This window comes from Amphiura filiformis, chromosome 4 (assembly GCF_039555335.1).
Source record: "Amphiura filiformis chromosome 4, Afil_fr2py, whole genome shotgun sequence".
Taxonomy (NCBI): domain Eukaryota; kingdom Metazoa; phylum Echinodermata; class Ophiuroidea; order Amphilepidida; family Amphiuridae; genus Amphiura; species Amphiura filiformis.
In genome coordinates, this window is record NC_092631.1 from 48,834,432 (window position 1) to 48,853,746 (window position 19,315).

A 19,315-nucleotide genomic window follows, 5' to 3' on the forward strand; every position below is an offset into this window, starting at 1 on the left:
CCTATTCAGACTCCACATCACAGTGTGATGCGATGCTGCGATGCTTTTAAAGCTGAAATCTGAGCCAGGTTTTTACGAGCTTGGCGGTGAAAATTCTCATCGCGAGGTAGAAATTTTGTTGTCTATGAGAGCTTCATTCGACTTTCTTCGCATCGCGCTGCGATATCGCGGTCGTGCACGACTGCACGTTTGTGATTGGCTGCTGGAAAATATAGGTTGACGGAACTAAAATGTACATTTTAATTTCATCACACGATGCTGCGATGTTTTAAAAGCATCGCATCGTGCTGTGATGTGGAGTCTGAATTGGACTTTGCAATGATGCAGCATTTGAAGTAGAAAAATGCTACAGCAAAAATGATGTTGTCGTCACAGCACCATAAAAAGACAGGAGAATGAATAACCATTAATTAATTTTCTCATTTTTTAACATCACATCTCTCCCAAGAGGCATTGTATTGACCAGCAAGTGCTTGACTGGGGACAGGAATAACAGAATAGCCCAAACAAGCCAGTAGATATATTGATATTTTGTCTTAAAGAAATCATTTGGGTATTCCAACATGGAGGCCATATGGAGCAGGATGATACTTCTGCTGCCCAGTGTCCAGACAGGAATTGGCATATTTTTCAAAATCAATGGCAATTATTCGATGAGGCTCATTTTCAGTTAAACTGCAGCTATAAAGAACTCTGGCTACTGTCACACAAATAAATTGGTATTTAATTTTAATAATTGATAATATTTAATTTTGTTGTTTGTTTGGGTTTCTTTTTTTCACTAATGTTTGTTTGCTATCCTGAGTATCAGCTCTGGGACCCTAAAATACTCTAAAAATTCACTCATATCTTTTGACTGATTTACTATTCAACACAAAAACATAGCAACGGACATTTTACCATCAGACAGAGAAACAAGGATGCAAGAAAACAACACAACTGGAATCATTCATTTCTCAGCATGGGTAAATGAGTTTAACGTCTATGCACATTATTAAACTTTAATTGACAAAATAAAGTAACAGAACGATGGAACATCTTGAAAAGCAATAGCGGCATTACATAGTTTTTATGGAACAACCCAAAAGATCGATGATGTCCTGTTCCTAGAACCTGGCAAGCGTATCTTGGATCATCATACAGGTATCAGAGTCCAGCACAGAGCCTGTGCCTAGGTTGTTCCATGAGTGTCTAATGGTCACTTTGTAATAACCTGATCCGGGGTCCATTTCACTAAACTTTTAATCCTTCTTAACTCAAGTAACCATTCGTAAAGTTACGAATACCAAATACTAGACTTAACTTTTACGAAGGGTTCCTGTAGCAAATCCCTATTACATACAATAAGGGTGCCGTTAATAAGTAAGTTTAGTGAAATGGAAGTTACGACTGTAGTAAGTTATGAACAATTTTGAGGCTTTACTTTGTAAAGTTTAGTGAAATGGACCCCTTGTTAACTAAATATTAGGTATTATCCGATATCTAACCCAATGTTACTGCAACAAATATATACAACTTACAATTCCAAGACTAGAATGACTTCTCCATGTGTCTCAAAGACTTCATATAACTCTATAAGCCTGGGATGATCTTTGGAGATCTCCAGGATGTGTATTTCCTTCAGGATGTCTTCTCTGCAGTCCCTCCCCATCTTCCTCTTTCGGATGAACTTGGCAGCGAAGTGCCTGCCTGTTTCCTTCTGCATGCATTTTCTGACCACAGCAAATCTCCCTCTGTAAACATGGAAGAAAGAAGAACAATGTTTTAATGAATCATGATGGAAAAACAAGCACTATCTATATAAATATTGCTCAAAATACAAACTTTATGGCCGGAGACCGAGGTCACACCAGAAATTATGTCATATTTATCGGAAATGAAGAATGGTGGTACTGTGGTAGTATAGCAGTCACAGAGAGTGTACTTATTACTGTAAAAGGGGTCATTTTTGCTTGTTCTTTAATTTGCAATTTTGTGTTTTCCTGCAAAGAACATATTCATGCATTAATTTAAATTGTCGCTGTAGCTGTGATGAGAGCGATAATTGATGTCCTGTGACAATGTCTGCTTTTACAGTATGTCAATGCAGCAAGGAACCAACGTACACAATATTAATGCTGGTACAACAATTTTAAGATTTGAAATCTTATTATTCCCCCATCCCAATTCCCATCCCATGAGCATGAAATATAATTATTTGAATATAATATGTAATTATGCCGATTCTTTTTCCCCTTTATCTAGGAAGTTGCTCCTCCACTGCTAATAGCACTAAGCTCACGTTTCAATGTAAATCAATAGTAAGGTGAAAGGTGTTTATTTCTAAAATTGAATGAAGTTGATCAAAACGTAAGAACTGCTGCATTTTCTTTCTTTGCATCCCTCATTTTCACAGGTGCAAATATCATATGACATCAAACGTGTCAACAAACACCTTTTTACCAACTTTAAATCACTAAATATGGAGATAGATGTACCGGTGAGAGAGGAAGTACGTAATACCATGTAAACATTCCGACGATTTGAGCATTTCTAAGGCAAAATTTTGAATTTGACACGAGCTAAGCTGAGGGTTTAAATGGCTCATGCCAAGTTTACAAGCTTGTAAAAATAGGCGTAATTTCCAACTATTGAACTGTGCTCATGAGGAGGCCTTTAACGTCAAGGGCAGTCATCCTTTCAAAGATAAATATGCTGTCTCTAAAAAAGCTGCCACCTGTATTAAAGTTTCATTACTTCAAGAAGCCTCCTAATTTGTACTGAACATAACCATGGTAACCGATAAACATTCAAAAGAAGTTTGCTATCATTTCCTCATCTTTGAACCCATTCCTGCAACACATCAAATTCCCTTCCCACCCCATCTAACCCATCCTCGGGCCCCAATCCCATGAACATGAAAAAGAATTATTTTAATGAAATATATAATACGCGGATTCAGGGTTTCTCTAGCAGAAGTCAATTTGTGCCAAAATTCCTCCCCACAATGCAATAAGCGTATTGCATAATAATAGATACAGTTCGGAGGTTAATCCGTCTCCTTTGTTATGCAATACGCCTATTGCATTGTGGGAAGGAATTTCGGCACAAATTGACTTCCGGTAGAGAAACCCTAAATCCACGTATTATGCATTCATGTCTAACATTTGGGCACACAGTAAAAGGCAGCTATATATGATTTTTACTTCGCTACCTTTGAGGGTTCCCAAATCAAATACACAAAACTACTGGTATAAATAGAAGAAGAAATACTTCACATTTTATACCAAATTTTAAGAAAATCAGCAGTAGTTCTACACAAATTGTGTTTAAATACACCTGTATGTGTCTGAGAGCAGATTCAAGTCACAAACAAGTTATCCTACACAGCACAAAAAAGAACAAATGATTCCCAGGTGTGAAATTGTATAATTTAATTTGCATTTCCCTGTGTAGCTTACCCATCATGTACATGTAAACTATCTGGCATTGTTTCAAACACAGGTAATTTCATTTCCCCAGAATTGTACAATTGGAAAAAAGTTCACATATCTTTAATTGCATTTTGCTTAATTGGTATTGCTGGTGATCAGGTGAACAAAAAGACAATGCACTCATAAGCATGTTAACTAGTAATATCTCAAGTAGCAATCAGAATCTTATCATAAATTAGATAACAATGAAAAAACTTGTCGGATATCGTAAAATTACTGATGCAAAATAAAGTTATTTCAATATTGAACCATATCAAGACTCCTGCTGTTGTGGGTAGCAATACAATACCCACACACAAATGACATACCATTTGGAAGAACTACTTTGGTAATTCCTCTCTTATTTCTTGGACTATTCGCTTGACTTAGTAATTGTTGGATCAATTTATATCAGCCTTCAAGGGTTCTGAATTCTTTTGGTATACATATCAATAGCTATGTTGCCATGGACAACCAGTCGCCATGACCAAGCCTTATGTACCAATAGTCTGGTCAGGGTAAACAAAATAAAATGTTTTGTTTTCGGATAAGTTTGTAAACTTTTCAGCATTGGTTCCAGAAAGGTCATAAAAGCTTTTGTTTTTAACTACCGGTAAGCTTTTGTTTTTTTACTAGTACCGGATACATACAAATTTTGAGGAGATAAATATTGGAAGAGGAAAACAAAAGGTCTTAGAAATGAGAAGAAAGAGGGGTACTTTCAAATATAATCCAGGATTTTAGATGTCAACTGTTCACTGTCCTCAATATAAGTATCCTCACAACACTGCAATTAATTTGAAATAATCTTTATAATGATTGAAGTCATAAGTCATAAAATATTATCCCAGAATATTATCAACTTTGTTGTAAATTTCACAAATGATTATGGGGATGTCATACAAAAACAAATCTATTTTCTACCACCTATTACCAATGATTACTAAGAAATGTAATACAATCATTTCATAGGCCTACTGGGCTGGCGACTGGGTAACAATAATCCGAGATTAAAAGATAGGCCAATGACTATTTATCAATGCTTCAACTATGCAGAAATCAAGATATCAATTATTTCACATACCAACACAAGGACATTAGAACCCTTAATTCAACAACGAACAAAACACCATTTTTCCAATACAATAAGCATTGCACGCATACCTATTATATCTCTTTGTGGGCCAATATCAACATTGAGATCGATTTGGATACCTTCTTCTAGCTACCAAACAACACTCAACAGGAGAGTGTGGAATTTGGGATGCAATTCAGAAATTCCAGTGTTGACAAAAACAAATTCAGTCCAAATTGCAGATCAAATCACCCAAAAAGTCATCACCCAATTTTTCTCTTCAAAGTTTTCAATAAGACAGAAATACACAGAAAATCGCAGAAGGCCAATGTCGAAAAAGTTGCTCAATGGGACAGGAAATGATAACATTAAAAAAAAATCACAGGAAAATCTTCAAGTCACCCCATTGGGCTACAAAATTGTGGGTTTGGTAACTCTGGAAATGTTGAGTATAGTAAAAAGTACATGTTGGGAATGTATTGATACAATTGGTATGGTGGTAGACAATTTCACACAAAGAAATTCTTGACTTCTAATGGAGCGTAGCATTGTCACTTCCATTGCTTTTTCTCACTTTGTTCCTTAAAACACTGGCTGACCTATGGGTGTTGTGTCAAATGCTTGACACGCTGTCTGCCTCCAAAGTTCAACAATTGAGAAAAGTGGGTGACTTCAGCAGATTTCACGACATTGAATAGAAATTTTAATATCTATCATTGTTGTGAAATCTGTGGAAGTAACATTGTTTACTGCTGCAACCATGCATTCTATTGTCAACACCAAAAAAACAAGCTTAATGTTTTGCTTAAGGAGATCTGGGAAAATTCACAAATTCTTGCCTTGATCCTTTTTACCCTAGTATAAGGGAACAAACCAAAAGATCGATGACATCCTATAAACGTAACTAGTTTCGTTTATCAGCAGACCCCCTCCCTTCCTGCCAGAAACATAATAATGAAATGTTGAAAATTTTGACATAATAATAATAACGTCACATTCTTCAGACCGATGTTTTTGTACAAACGTAATCGAGTATTTTTACCCCCTCCCCCCTAAACAAAACTAGTTTCGTTTATAGGACGTCATCGATCTTTTGGTTTGTTCCCTAAGCTCTTTCCAAGATATTTACTGATTTCCGACACCAATGTTCTTCATTGGTAGTCTTGAAGAAATGATGGGAAACTGACAAAAATAGACCCATATAAAATATTTCTACAAAAACATTTCCCACTACTATTTGTAATTCCTCTATGAAGGAAGGTATTATGACACTCAGACAAGGTTGAAAACAATCAGCCCATTTCACCAGCTCCGAAGTCGTCCAAAAGCAAACTAAATCACAGGTTTGGCAGCCATGAAATCAGTGATCTCTTCTGACACATCTGTACCTTTGTACAGAACTGTCTCTGAAAGAAAGTCTGGTTACAGCACACACTCTGCTTACACCACAGATATTGGAACATCTGTGCTTACACGAAGTTTGTTCGGCTTATATAAGGTGGAAATTATTTGGCTTTTGTTACTGCGAGCATCAATAAAGTCCCAACTCACGTTCGCATAAATTCTCATAAGTGTGCACCAGTCTCAACTAGCGTAAGCATTGCGCCCAACTGCATGCATGCCATTCTATATCAATACACGGTGTTATGAGTCTTATTTTTTCCGCCTTATATAAACCGAACAAACTTCAGGGAAGTCACAATTTGATTTGGACATCAAATTCCATTACGACAGAGGATTACTATCAATTAATTCGAGTCGGTGGGTTTTTACTTATTAGTAATATTAATTGAAGTCAACTTCAGGGAAATTTGACTTTTACGTTTATTCAGCGAACACATGAAAAACACAAATTCAATTTGAATGACTTTATACCAAGATAGTCGCAAGGTCTAATTCTTGACTTGATAGCGACTTTTGAAGTCTGAACCTGTTTACAGTGACACCAGACTTGGTATTGAATTTGACTGAATTTCTGTAGCGTTAAAACAGGGGCCTTAGACCCCGTTTAGACTAGGGAAAAGTCGTACTTCAACAACGACTTTTTTGAAGTCAAGTTCAGTCGAATTCAGGTCTAAACAGGTACAGTCGTTGTTCAAGTACGACCGAAGTCGAGTTCAAAAGTCGTTGTTCAACAATGCTCCTGAGGTTCATTAAGTCGAATTCAATTCGACTTTGTCGTGGTTGAAGTGCGACTTTTCCTGGTCTAAACAGTCAGTCGAATTGAATTCGACTTTTTCATGCGTATCGCTGACCTGGCGAGGTGAATTTCCGGTCCGTCGATTTGTCGCTAAGCAACGGCACTGTGATATCGCTAACAACAGCTGTTCTTGTGTATTTTCGTACATGTGCAGCATACTGTAGTGAGTGTACATCCAATTTCCACTCCAAACTCGAAGTAAATCCACAAAAATGGCCGATTTTATCGCGGTTTTAGGTTCACCTGAAATAATCCTCAACTTTAATTTAGGGTAAATGGGTCAAAGTATCATCTCATAACTCGGATGCAAATGGGGCAAAGGGAGCAAATGGAGTTCATAAAGCAAGGTCATAAAAGTTTTCGCGGCCTGAATTCTGTGAGCCGCCCCGCGGATGAATTTTATATGAACTATGACGTCACAAGTTGAGCAGTGACGCCTTCTGCACATGCTCAGAATGAGGAAAATACGTGTTAAAAATTCAATATGGCGACGTACTCAAAATGTTTCTACCGGAAAGTTAACGCTGACTTTTATCTCAATTTTACTACTTTGCATGTAGATTTTTTGTTAAAAAGTATACAGGCATTTAAAATAGAATATAATGAATTATAATCTTAGGTTTGATAAAAAATACTGGATGACAGAGGGCGAATAGTCGTAATCGAATTCAACAGAGTCGAATTCGATTCGGTATATAGTGTAAAACACCACTAAAAACCACAAACACGAATTAATTTATGCTAATCCTCTGTCTTAATCAAATTCGATGTCGAATTTAATTCGACGTCGAATTTAATTCGACTTTTCTCTAGTCTAAACGGGGTCTTAGTTACATGCCGGGATAAAGTAAGTAAAATTGTAGCTTTAGTCATAGACCCTGAAAATGTCAGTGTTTATCCTTTAATAACCATGAAGTAATACTTAAATAGTAACATTTCCCTTTAAAACTGGTACTTTTATGACCAGATTTAGGTAAAAATGAAAATCCCATGCTTGTGTCGATATCATTAAAGACTTAACAAATGTACATCAATAAACCTTCATTTTGGTCTTTAATATTATTGACAAAATAACCATAAAATATGCCTTCACAATTATTGATTGACAATAAAATATGTTCTTGACAAAGATTCCTGCTGTTTTCTACATGTGTTTGAATTAAATCATACCCTTGACACTGACTTTCCCACATGCAGGGGGCCTGGACAGTCAGTCAACTTTCATGTTGCAAAATGTTTGTTATCAAGTGGGCGTACATATAGCTGGTAATCTCTTTGTCCGAATTCCCAACAAAACCCACTTTATGGAATATTGCTTGTTACAGGAAGGTATCCAATTTACATTTGGCATGTTAATGATCCTTAACTTCATTGATTAGCATGGTGAAAATTAGTTTTGCTTGGTGTCACACTTCTTGTTCGGTTTGTTGTTGGGCAGGATTAAAGGAAATTTGCAGTCTGAATATTGGAGCAATCTGATCTGAGTGGGTGAATTGATTTTTGTTAGGAGTTAATTTAATTGTACAGTTCATAACACACTGTCATTAATATTAACTAATCAATATCTTTTTAAATTCCATAAATAAGTGTAAACACATTGTATTTATCCACAAGCACCTCACTGCAGGTGCTACTCGCTCACTATTCGGGCATCGCTATCTGAGAATAACTGAGCAAATTCTACTTCAATATTAAAAGAATAGGGTACTGCAACATTCAGTGTTTTGGCAGTACTTATAGCCTAAATAACGGTTAAGTTGGCTCACTAAACGCACTCTTAATTTCTCTTTTTGGCACTGGAGAAGTAAGCAATATCCAAAGCTTCCCAGCCCCTGGAATCAGGTACCCACTATTCATAGCCAACTTCCCCTGCTCAATCAGTGCCCTTGAACCAAAAACTTGTAAAAGGCAACTTCCCCTAGGATTAATCACACCATGTATTCTCAGTGCCCTTATATTAAGGACAAGGTCACACTTACCTGGACTCCCCAGTCTGTCCTATACACCTGTTTGACCATATGGTTTGACATACTTTTCCAAGATCTGTGGGCCAGCCCTTTCCTTTCCTCCAAATGTGACATTTCAAATTAGGCAGTATAAAAATTAATGTTTTGGTTCTTCTTGTCCAGAGGATTTTCATGAATTAATGAGGGAGGAGGTTTTTCCTTCAATGTACAATTAGCATTGTATTGTTAGTAATTTTCAATTTTTTCCAACCGTGCTTGAAGAAAGGAGTAGTTGGAAGTGATCCTTGTTCTCTTTGAGCATATAGTTTTCCTAAAGCGTTCCAAAGTCATAAATTGTTTGAATTTTTTTTTTTTTTAAACAAAAAATCTGACAAATTCCAGAATTGAGGCAGGGCACAAGCAGGGACAAGAATCAAACAATTAATTTTTTGCTACCTTATAACTGAAGTATGTCATGTCACTGTGAAATCCTGAATTTTATTTATTCTACCTATTGACATGAATTCAAAATTAGACAAATAAGCTATAACAACATGAGGAAGGGGAACCATGCTATGTACTTGCACATTACAATTTCTGGAGTACTGGATTATTGTGTCATGAGGTTGAGAACCTTTTTCTTGGCCGAGAAATGTACTATTTGAATTGGTAAGTAATTTTAGTTGGTGGGTAATTCTTGTGTTTTGTTTAGAGTTGGATTTAGGGTTCAGTTTTTAATCAAATAAATTAGGTATGGGTTGTTTTGTATTAAAGGCCCGGGATTAAAGGCCTATATAGTGTTATACACCAGGTTATACGGTTTAAGGTCAGGGCTAGGGTCAAACTCCCCAAGCTTGCAGAGTACATTGTATGTACACTCCTTGAACAGTGAATGAACACCTGAAATGGTTGAAGTTGAATACTGTACATTCATAGCGGAATTTTTTGTCCTCTGTTGAACTTAGCGTCTATAAAGTCAAATTGTTGCGGTCTTAAAGCTTGCGGTTGCAGGGAATTAAAAGCATGCCAAAAGGTTTATTTTAAAGTTTATGTAGAAAGTTTCTAATTTGCACAATTAGAAACACGCAATCTTTGACAATGTTTCTAGTAGTATATCACATTCTATCCTCAGTATCTTGGATATTGCATATCATAAAAAGTAAGTCCACTACACATGGTACTGGTAGATCAAATCTACCTGGACTAATGATACTTAATCTTCACAATCAGTATATACCCCAACAAAAAAAGTTAAGAAAACTTGAACAGTAACTTTGAATCTAGGTCAGTAGCCAGGGGTGTTTCTGGGTGCAATGCCCCCTCACAAATCCAAAGAAAAAATAATGGCATGAAAATTACCAGTTACACAATAGCTTGGTAAATATAGGGCATGTTTAACGCACAATGACGCCAATTTAAGTCATAATTATGGCCGAATGTGATTACATATTGCACTGTATCAGTCACAGAAGCTGGCACTCAACAAAATAACCAAATACATGGCATGTTTCAGCCATAATGAAGCAATTTTAGACCCTGTTCACATTAGAAATTTTATTCTTTCGACGAACCTCAAACGAAGATTAAAAATTGTTTTTTCCTAATGTGTACGCACTTTTCGTCATTTGATGAAGATTAAAATTGCTTCGTTCAACGAAAGCTAAAAGGTTGTTTCGACGTAGGAATACTCCGCTCAACGAAGCTAATTTTGTAATGTGAACGCTCGCTTGTTCAATGAAGGAAAGTGATCATGTGACAAGTGACCTTCGCCGGCTTTAATAATAGCCGGGCGTTTATAGCTTCGTTACTTTTCATGAAATGTGTACAGTGCAATGTCTTCGTTCGGTCTTTGTTCAGCGTAAGTGTGTACGCATGCTTAATTAGTTAATCAAGATCTTATCTTCGTCGAATGAAGAAATTTTCTAATGTGAACAGGGTCTTAGTCATATTTATGGCAGAAAATTATTACTGCCACTTTCACAGAAGCTGGCTAACAACTGCCAGAAATGTAGATAAGTGTGATGACCTTCTTATTGTGCATGTCTAGTTTGTATTTATGGGGTTGCTACACCTTACAATACTATTGTATTTATTTATTGACTCAACTTCTGGTTATCCATAAAAGTTGTAAATGGTGGTACACTGGTAAGTCAACAATAATAGGTTTCCCTCAACCACCACACAAACATAAACACACTTTATACTACACTGCCGACATTGTGCAATGTTACCTAAAATTGGCCAACTTTCGTTCTCTTTCATTCTAAAACAGAAATGATCCATAAATCTGACACATAAATGCACCAAACAAATTCTAATGTAGCAAATGGACCAGAATGTGTGAAAAGAAGGTCCTGTACATTCATATTAAACAATTAGTGGCACATAACAATAACATCAAAAGTTGCCCCATTAGATATAAGGAATGTGCAATGACTCCATCAACACAAAACTAGGTTGATATGCAAAATGTTACTTGGAAATCATTTCGAAAGTAACATCATGTACGATATGTGGAGTTAAATTTGTACCGTAATGTTTCCCAACAGGTAGATTTCCTATAGCATTTGAAATGTTAGCTTAAATCACCTAGTCATCTGATACTTGGATAGGATATACTTGACATTATGGGTACCAAAACCAATGGAATATTGTAAATGTCACAAATCTGCATGGAGTTATCAAAAATCATATACATAACCATGATATAACTGAGTGTTTTTCTTGATAATTATTATATATGAATCTATGATGTTGACATCAAAACTACAGATATCCCCACTAAGTTTTTTTATGAACAATATTTATGAACTATATATGGAGGGGGTTGTTTCTTCAATCTCAACTTTTTCTCCAGCTGTTATGTATGGGTATTAAAGTAATTGTTGTTTATTATTATTATCATCCTCATTGCATAACTTACTGCCCCGGAAGTATTAAAAGTTACGCATTCGGTCATAGACTGAGTTCCGATTAATTGTCTCATATATTGCGTATTGTCTATCCCATCAACACAAACTTGAAAGGATTCATGATTACTGAAAACTTTAAAACACACTGATTGTCCAATATAAATGTTTTATTACCTACGTCAGTACTCCGCAAAATTCCACGAAAATCATGTTTACATTTAATAATACTGTATGCATTGGACTTATCCGGTATTTATTTTCTTTGAGAGTACATTGCTGTGTGTAATTAAAATTCTGTGCTGCAATTAAAAGCCTTGATAATGCAGTAATGGCATGATGGGAATCAACTAATGGTCTGCATGATTCTGATTGATATTAATCACCATAGAACATGTTACACAGTGATTATTCACTGCATTACAAATTATTGAGAAGTGGCAGCACTGGGAGGGGGTGGGGGAAAGGGGAAGGGGAGGGTGGTAATGGGCTATTCCAGAAAATAAGTGCACACCCCCTATAGAGGAGTAACTTTTCAATCAAACAAATATCTGGATTTCCAAGTCTGCTTTCTGAAAACGACTGGAATTCCAGTTGCCAATGTCCCTAGCAAAAGCCTGGAAATCCAATTAAATGAAGGAAAAATCATAAAAATGTCCAAAATGAGCTCTCAAATTGAGGATTTCTGATTTTGAACCATCTGCTGGATTTTTTCGCCTTTGGACACTTTGGACACTTCCAAAAATCATGACTGGACAAAAAGTCCAGATATCTGAACTCCTATATAGGGGGTGTGCATCTATTTTCTGTCAAACCTGTGCTGGGCAATGACATATAGAAGTGTTTTCTTTCCAAACACCTAATATTCATCTATTCACTTCAATTCAATTAATTCTAATTTTTCTTTTGTACTGTGAATCCAAACTGCAGTTACTTAGTAACCTTGATATATATTGTCTTCATCACAGTCTCTATCAGGGCTCTTTCCACACAATCATCCAACCCCAGATTCCTAACAAAGCCTATCATATCCTCTAGGTCTTCTCAAAATACAAAGGAATACATTATAAATCACCACTCACTGATTTGTTCCAAACAAGGCCTATTTGTTCAAATTAGTCTTATTGAAAGAAAAATAGCAGGATTGGCTACTCCATATCATGAGGAAAATAACAAGTATTTATTCTGCTTCCAACAATCCACTTCAAATCTGGAGTGTATATGAGTGCTACAAGGACAAATTTGTGTTGTTTTTTGCAGAGTTTACTTGGACCACTGCATTATTCAATATGTACTGCTGTGATATACTGTACTCACGCCAGTACCCACCCTATTCTAAAACAAATTCCAGAATTGTTTCAAAAAAATTTATTAATTTTTTTAAATTTTATTTTTTCGGATTTGGAGTGTCCATGGACCTAGAGCTAAATGCTACATGTAGGATCATTCATGGCAGGAGCGTAGCAAGCGGGGGGACAGGGTGGACGAAGTCCATGGGCCCCAAGGGTTCAGGGGCCCTGAGCACAAAAGCGAAAATTAAATAAATCCTTAAGGGCTGATAATGAAGAGTAGGGCCAGATTTACCATTGGGCCCATGGCCCGAGTCCAGGGCACCCAAAATAACAGCAATCTTTTTGGCCAAAATAGGGCAAAATTGTAAAAATTGCAACATTCATGTTGATCTGGGGCTAAAATAGTCTATGTTAAGCGTAAACCATAACTTGGCCACTGACTTGAGTGCATATGCCTTCCTCGGCACATGAGTTCGGGGCCTCCAAATTTTGTCCTGGTCCAAGGGCCCCATATAGGGTTAATCCCGCCCTGGTTAAAAGGGCCCGTACTGTTCCTTGTCCATGGGCCCCTGATGCTCTTGCTACGCCCCTGATTCATGGTTATTTCTAGGATCTGTGCTTTAAACAACGACACATGTGACATTGTGTCTTCAATATGGTAGGCATACTTATAATTTGTGTCAACTTCATAGTGAAAATTATTTGTTAAAATTGTTGTTAAAATTATTTTTTATTAAATTTGAGTATAGCCCCAGTCCCCCCCCCCCCCCATTTTGGTAATTTTTCTTGTCACTTTCATATTCACGTGGCCCACCCCCACCCTGGTATACTATAAAGCATACATTCAATTCAATTCGCTGGGATTATATATTTGTTATTTCACTAACTTGTAGTAGTGGGGTCGGGAATACCTTTTGTCTGTAATTTAATTACCCCAGATTGTGGGATGTTGAAAGACTTTTTAATCAGATATTAATCTGTACATATTTTGAACATCTTTTTAATATAATATAATAAATTTGTTAAGTTTCAATAATAGGCTTAGCAGAACATATGGTGAATAAATTATGCGCATTATTTATTAATTCATTTTCTACGGCTTCTCCAGATTGGCAAATGTGTTACATCTACGGTGCAATTTGTCTGGTGTAGAATAGCAAAATGCTCCCCATCCTGCTACACAAATTACACCTTGTAGCAATTCTTTACAATATTAACATCATAAGAATATCACCTACATAATGTTTTCACTGAAAATTGCTATGCAAATTTTTCAAAATAAATCAAACCCTGATTACAGTTACATTCTTACGGATTTCTTTTAGAATACCCTACCACTGTAGATTTTCAATGGGGTCTTTTGTGCACGACCCACCCACATACACTGTGAATGTAAACAATGGTAGGGTATTCTAAAAGATAGCCTATGAAGGTATGAAAGTACAGTCCAACCTCTTTTATCCGGCCATGATTAGTCCATACAGGACCAACGCAATATTTAGTACTATAATCAACGCCGTCAGGCGTTGGTCCTTATAGATCCGACATATCCTCCTTGGAAAGTCAAGGAAATGTCAAACTGACTAACCACGCCTACTGACAGCTACTGACGATATTTAGCCAATCAGATTAGACTTGCCTTCCACCTGCCAACTACTACTAGCTTCCAGCTTTGGATCTAACACCACTATTGCGTAACAATATCGATAATCCTGTCCATTCATTCATTCATTCATTCATTCAATTTATCTATGTCCTTTTCAATCGCGATCAATGTTCATCATCCACGTGAATGAGCATTGATCTGATTTTACCTCTTCACAGGGTTACTAAACCGGCGAGGTGGTAGGCAATCATGATTGGGCAACTATTGAAGATTTTCCCCGGGACTTTTGATTATAGAGGTTATCCACTTCACTCATGTGTGACTTCTAACAAAAGGCACTGGTTCCCGTAGTATTCCTCATTCAAACTAATTCAATGCACGACCTCGGAGTTACCTGCATGACTTTGGCGGGCTATTTTGAAACATGTCATGGTTGCACATGCAGGTACTTCTTTAGAATGTCCTAAACAATGTATAGCAGTCGTTGATAGGACATGCAGCTTATAGAACTTAGGCGTGTTTATAGTGAGACAATCTTTCGTTATTTAGCTAAACTACCGCGTAGTCTAGATTTGCAATGGTTAGTAAAACATAAACAAATATAGACTGCGTGGCAGTCCAACTAAATACCGCATAATCTGGCTCACTATAAACACGCTCATGGATAACCTCTATTCCTGTCCCATATAATTTCAATAGTTAAGAAGATACTTGGCGATTATTTGACCCGTGATTCGGGCTGAAATGTTCTTTTTTCAAGTTCTTCACTTTGTAGGTTGCGCACATTATACAGGGTTTTTTTTGGGGGGGGTGGCCATCGTTTCATTTTATCATTAGGCCTCAGTTATTATTATTTGTTTTACAATAATATAAAAATGGATAGCGCCGCTATTTTGCATGCTTGAATAAACTAGGAATTCAAGAAGTTACCCGTCAACAGACGAAGTTTTTTACATGGACATGGTTTTCCGACAGGATATGGGAAGAGCTTTATTTTCCAGTCAGCGCCAATTTGTGTTAATTTTCTTTAAAATGTCGACATCCCCATAAAATGTAGTCATTTACTTGATTTGTAGTTTAGTCCAATTCCTATTAAAGTGAAGTAGGCCTATTCACTTTCTTTACTAACACAATATTTCAAGAGTTTGTTTCCAAAAGGCATTAGTTCAATAGCTGCCTTGTGTAACATTTTGCTGGAATATTTTTACATTCTAAAGTTTAAGTGACATTTAACGATTGGAATGGATATGTTTGCACATATGGCTTATTCTCTTTCAATAATAGATTTGTCCCCTAAAATTGTCAAATCCAAGGTTTTGAAATGGCTGCCATTGCACTTGATGCCTTTTTCTTCTTCGCACGTGGGAAGTTAAAGAGAAATTGTTATAACTATATATTCTACTACGCCAATGTTATTAGAGTGGCAAGGTTACTGCTACTCAATATTTTCAAATAAAACATCCCATAAAACAGTCTTTGGACTTAATGCCTTTTGGAACTAAACTCTTCATTTCATGGTGTTCAAATTTTCTCCATTATTTTAGGACCCTGGAATAAAGCAAAAAAGACCATCGCTTAATTCAATACATTTAATTTATGGGTATAAAAATGGCATTTGTTTGGTGATTTTTGTTCAGTTTTGACCAAAAGAACAAATTTTTATATGGGAAATTTTTTGAAAATTGACATATACATCTTGCAAAGTGTATCAGTTTACTAAGATGGATGTTTGGATCAAAAACGTCAATCATAACATTTTTTCTGCGATCTATGGTTTTTGACCTATGACCCTTGGAATTCATAAGTAGGTCTAAAACGGGTGTTTTTTAGTGATTTTGGTGTGGGGTACAAAATATTTTGGTGTATACAAAAAAAGGGATCCAAAAAGTTTTGAGTCTATAAAAAAAGTGGATCTAAAAGTTTAACATATGTAGGGGGGTCAAAAAGGTTTTGACATACCGACATTAAAATTTTCCAGCCCCCCAAGTATCTATGAACGTTCCCTTAGCTCTTTAAGTACTGTATCTCTACCAAATATGGCAAATTAGGCCTATAAACATTTAGATTTTGCAGTGTTCCTCTTTTGGACCTCGCCTCATACAAACAGACGGCTGCCAAAAATTGAAAAACGATGAAAGCAGTGCACTTTTTAAAATTTTGTCTTGTCTTGTCTTTTCTTGTTTGTAACTTTGAAATAAAACAAAGACCAGGAAAGTATTACTATCAACGGAGCGGAGAGCCGTTGCCTCAGCTCCGTCCGTGAATGACGTAGTTAAAAGTGGTGAATCCCATGCCCCTCGGTTAAAACGAGAAGACTATGTTGTTTTTTAAAGATTTGATATTAAAATAGTTTAAATCAAAACCCTAAATTCAAATAGTAATCACAGGCCCTTTCATGCCTTTGGGATTAAAGAAATATAGTGTGACCGTGCCTTTTTTTTCACATGCATTTGAAATATCAACACGTTCAACAGTAGGCCTACTTGCGAGTTGTATCGCCTTTTATTTTATTTTACTCACTCTGTTATTTCCAGTTAGGTGTTAAAGGCTTAATGTACGATTTCTTCCAATTTTAAATTTGTCATTATATATTCAAAATGCTGAAATAATACCAGTAATAGGCCCTAATTATCGGGAATGGCTTCTGTCCATTTTGAACTGAAATAACGAGGTAAACATAGGAGGACATAAAGTCATAATTCTTGAATTATGACTTTATGTCTAACTTTGCTCTGTTTACCTACAAACACAGCAAATTTGGCTGATTCCATTTAGATGCAAGTTGTGACATGTGTATACATTACAAATATGCCATAAAATCAGGTTTGAAAAAAATTAACCAAATTCATATTATAAGATCGTACATTATGACTTTAATAAATCAAAGTTCAGTTCCTAATAAACGGGGTGTAGAATTGATGTTCTTTTAGCGTTTTTAATGGTATCACGGTTAGGCCTATCGAAAAATGTGACAATATTAAATAAAAAAAGAAAACAAACCTAGAATCATACAAATGACTTTTTGTTAACACTGATTAGGCCTACATTATCTCTGCACTGATATAGCAACAAAAAACTTTCATTTAATTCATACCCGCCCGATTTACACTGGTCATGGAAATAGTACATATCTACTATTTCCATGCACAGGTAAGCGACCTCAAAAGTGTGTATTGCTTTGATTACATTATCAAAATCAATCGATTGGGATACCAAGTACTTGAGATGACTTGAGAGTCCCAGTTATGTAATAGATGCGGCTGAATGATGGCCCGAATGATGGGCGGGGCTATTTTCCATATTTGGATTCATGACGTAACTTATCGACTGGTTTGGTTTTGGTCACTGTTTATTATAATGAGGAGCACTGCTGGGGGTAGCGAACGGATTTGTAAGGACCAACGCCTGACGGCGTTGATTATGGTGCTAAATATTGCGTTGGTCCTGTATGGACTAGCCATGATGGGACCAAGCACTGTCCGGATAAGTGAAAAATCCGGATAAGTGAATTACTTGTAATTCTGCATTGACTGGTCAAGTACTGAAATTGGGACAACAATAGATTGTTTCAACATAGGGTAATAACACTATGACATTTGAGTGCTTTATGCAACATAATATATGTCATTCTACACATTCAGATCATGGGATTAAGGTGTCAAATTATCAAAAACATGTTTTCCAGTGAAGATTTCACAGCCGAATAACAGAGAGATCCGGATAAGAGAGGTTGGACTGTACATGTAATAATGTTTCCCCCTTCCTACAAGTGAGAACAGCATCCTTGCACTTGTCCCAGAATGCATACAGCTTGTACACCTATCTATAAATTAGTTTAAATTTGTATTTGAGAGATCATGTTTCGGGTGCAAAAATTAGTTTTATTTTCAATAAGTAACAATCTTACAGTGCTTATTATTCTTTTAATATCTGTTCCAACTAAACAAACATTTATACCATGTAAAAATGTATTGCATTTATAGCCAGGGAAGGAGACGAACAATCAGTGTCCCTTACAAGCATGACAAGTCCACTTTTCAAAAACCCCACCACTCCTAAAAATAATTCCAGTCTTGCAACAACATAAAATATCAAGTTTACTGTGTCACGTATTTGCCAGCGAAAACGCAACTCCTTGGAAACTGGATCATGCCCATTTTGGAATGATCACTTAGTGTGGCGAACATTTTGATCAAGGTTCAGGACTCCAACGCATGATCTAGTTGGCATAAATAGTGATAATTGGCTTACATTTCGCTGATGAATTTTCACCAAATGGCAAATAGGCAATGCTTTGCACATTTTTTTCATTTGGGACTTCCCCAAAATACATTTACCGATTAGTCATAATTCAAAGTTTTGTCAAGCATGACATTCCTATCATTTTATTTCCTATGGACTATAAAGAAGCTGAATAATTTGATTATTTATTTGCTTTCTTTCATTGTCAGCTAGCATACTGTTCTCAGGTCTTTAAAATCTACACAATAGGTTGAAGCCCTACAATGTAGAAATTCCACTATACATGTATTAGACTTTATCTGAAATATCAAGTTTTATAATATAGCAAGTAAATTTGATACAAGTTCATAAGACGATTTTTTGACAACTTTGTTCCGTTCATCACAAAGAACTGAGTCATACTCATACAATAAAATCTTTATTTAGCACTTTACTGCAAAAGTTACCTGGACAAAAAAAAATCTGGTTTAGTTCAAACATTCACAAATAAATACCTTGGATCTAGTTATTTTTTTCTGATTGTCTGGTTTCTATGGTATCAGACTCAAATCAATAATACACAGTTAAGAAAATGGGACAGCAGGTTCAATAGT

General features: G+C 36.2%; 1 protein-coding gene across 1 annotated transcript in view; it reads right to left on the minus strand.

The window, feature by feature from the left end:
* LOC140150999 (serine/threonine-protein kinase 17A-like) overlaps nt 1–19,315 on the minus strand; it is a 96,338-nt gene that overhangs the window by 50,302 nt on the left and 26,721 nt on the right. Inside the window, exon 3 of the mRNA XM_072173186.1 lies at nt 1,521–1,733. Within this exon, the coding sequence (XP_072029287.1) occupies nt 1,521–1,733 (213 nt within the window). The remainder of the gene's footprint in view (nt 1–1,520; nt 1,734–19,315) is intronic.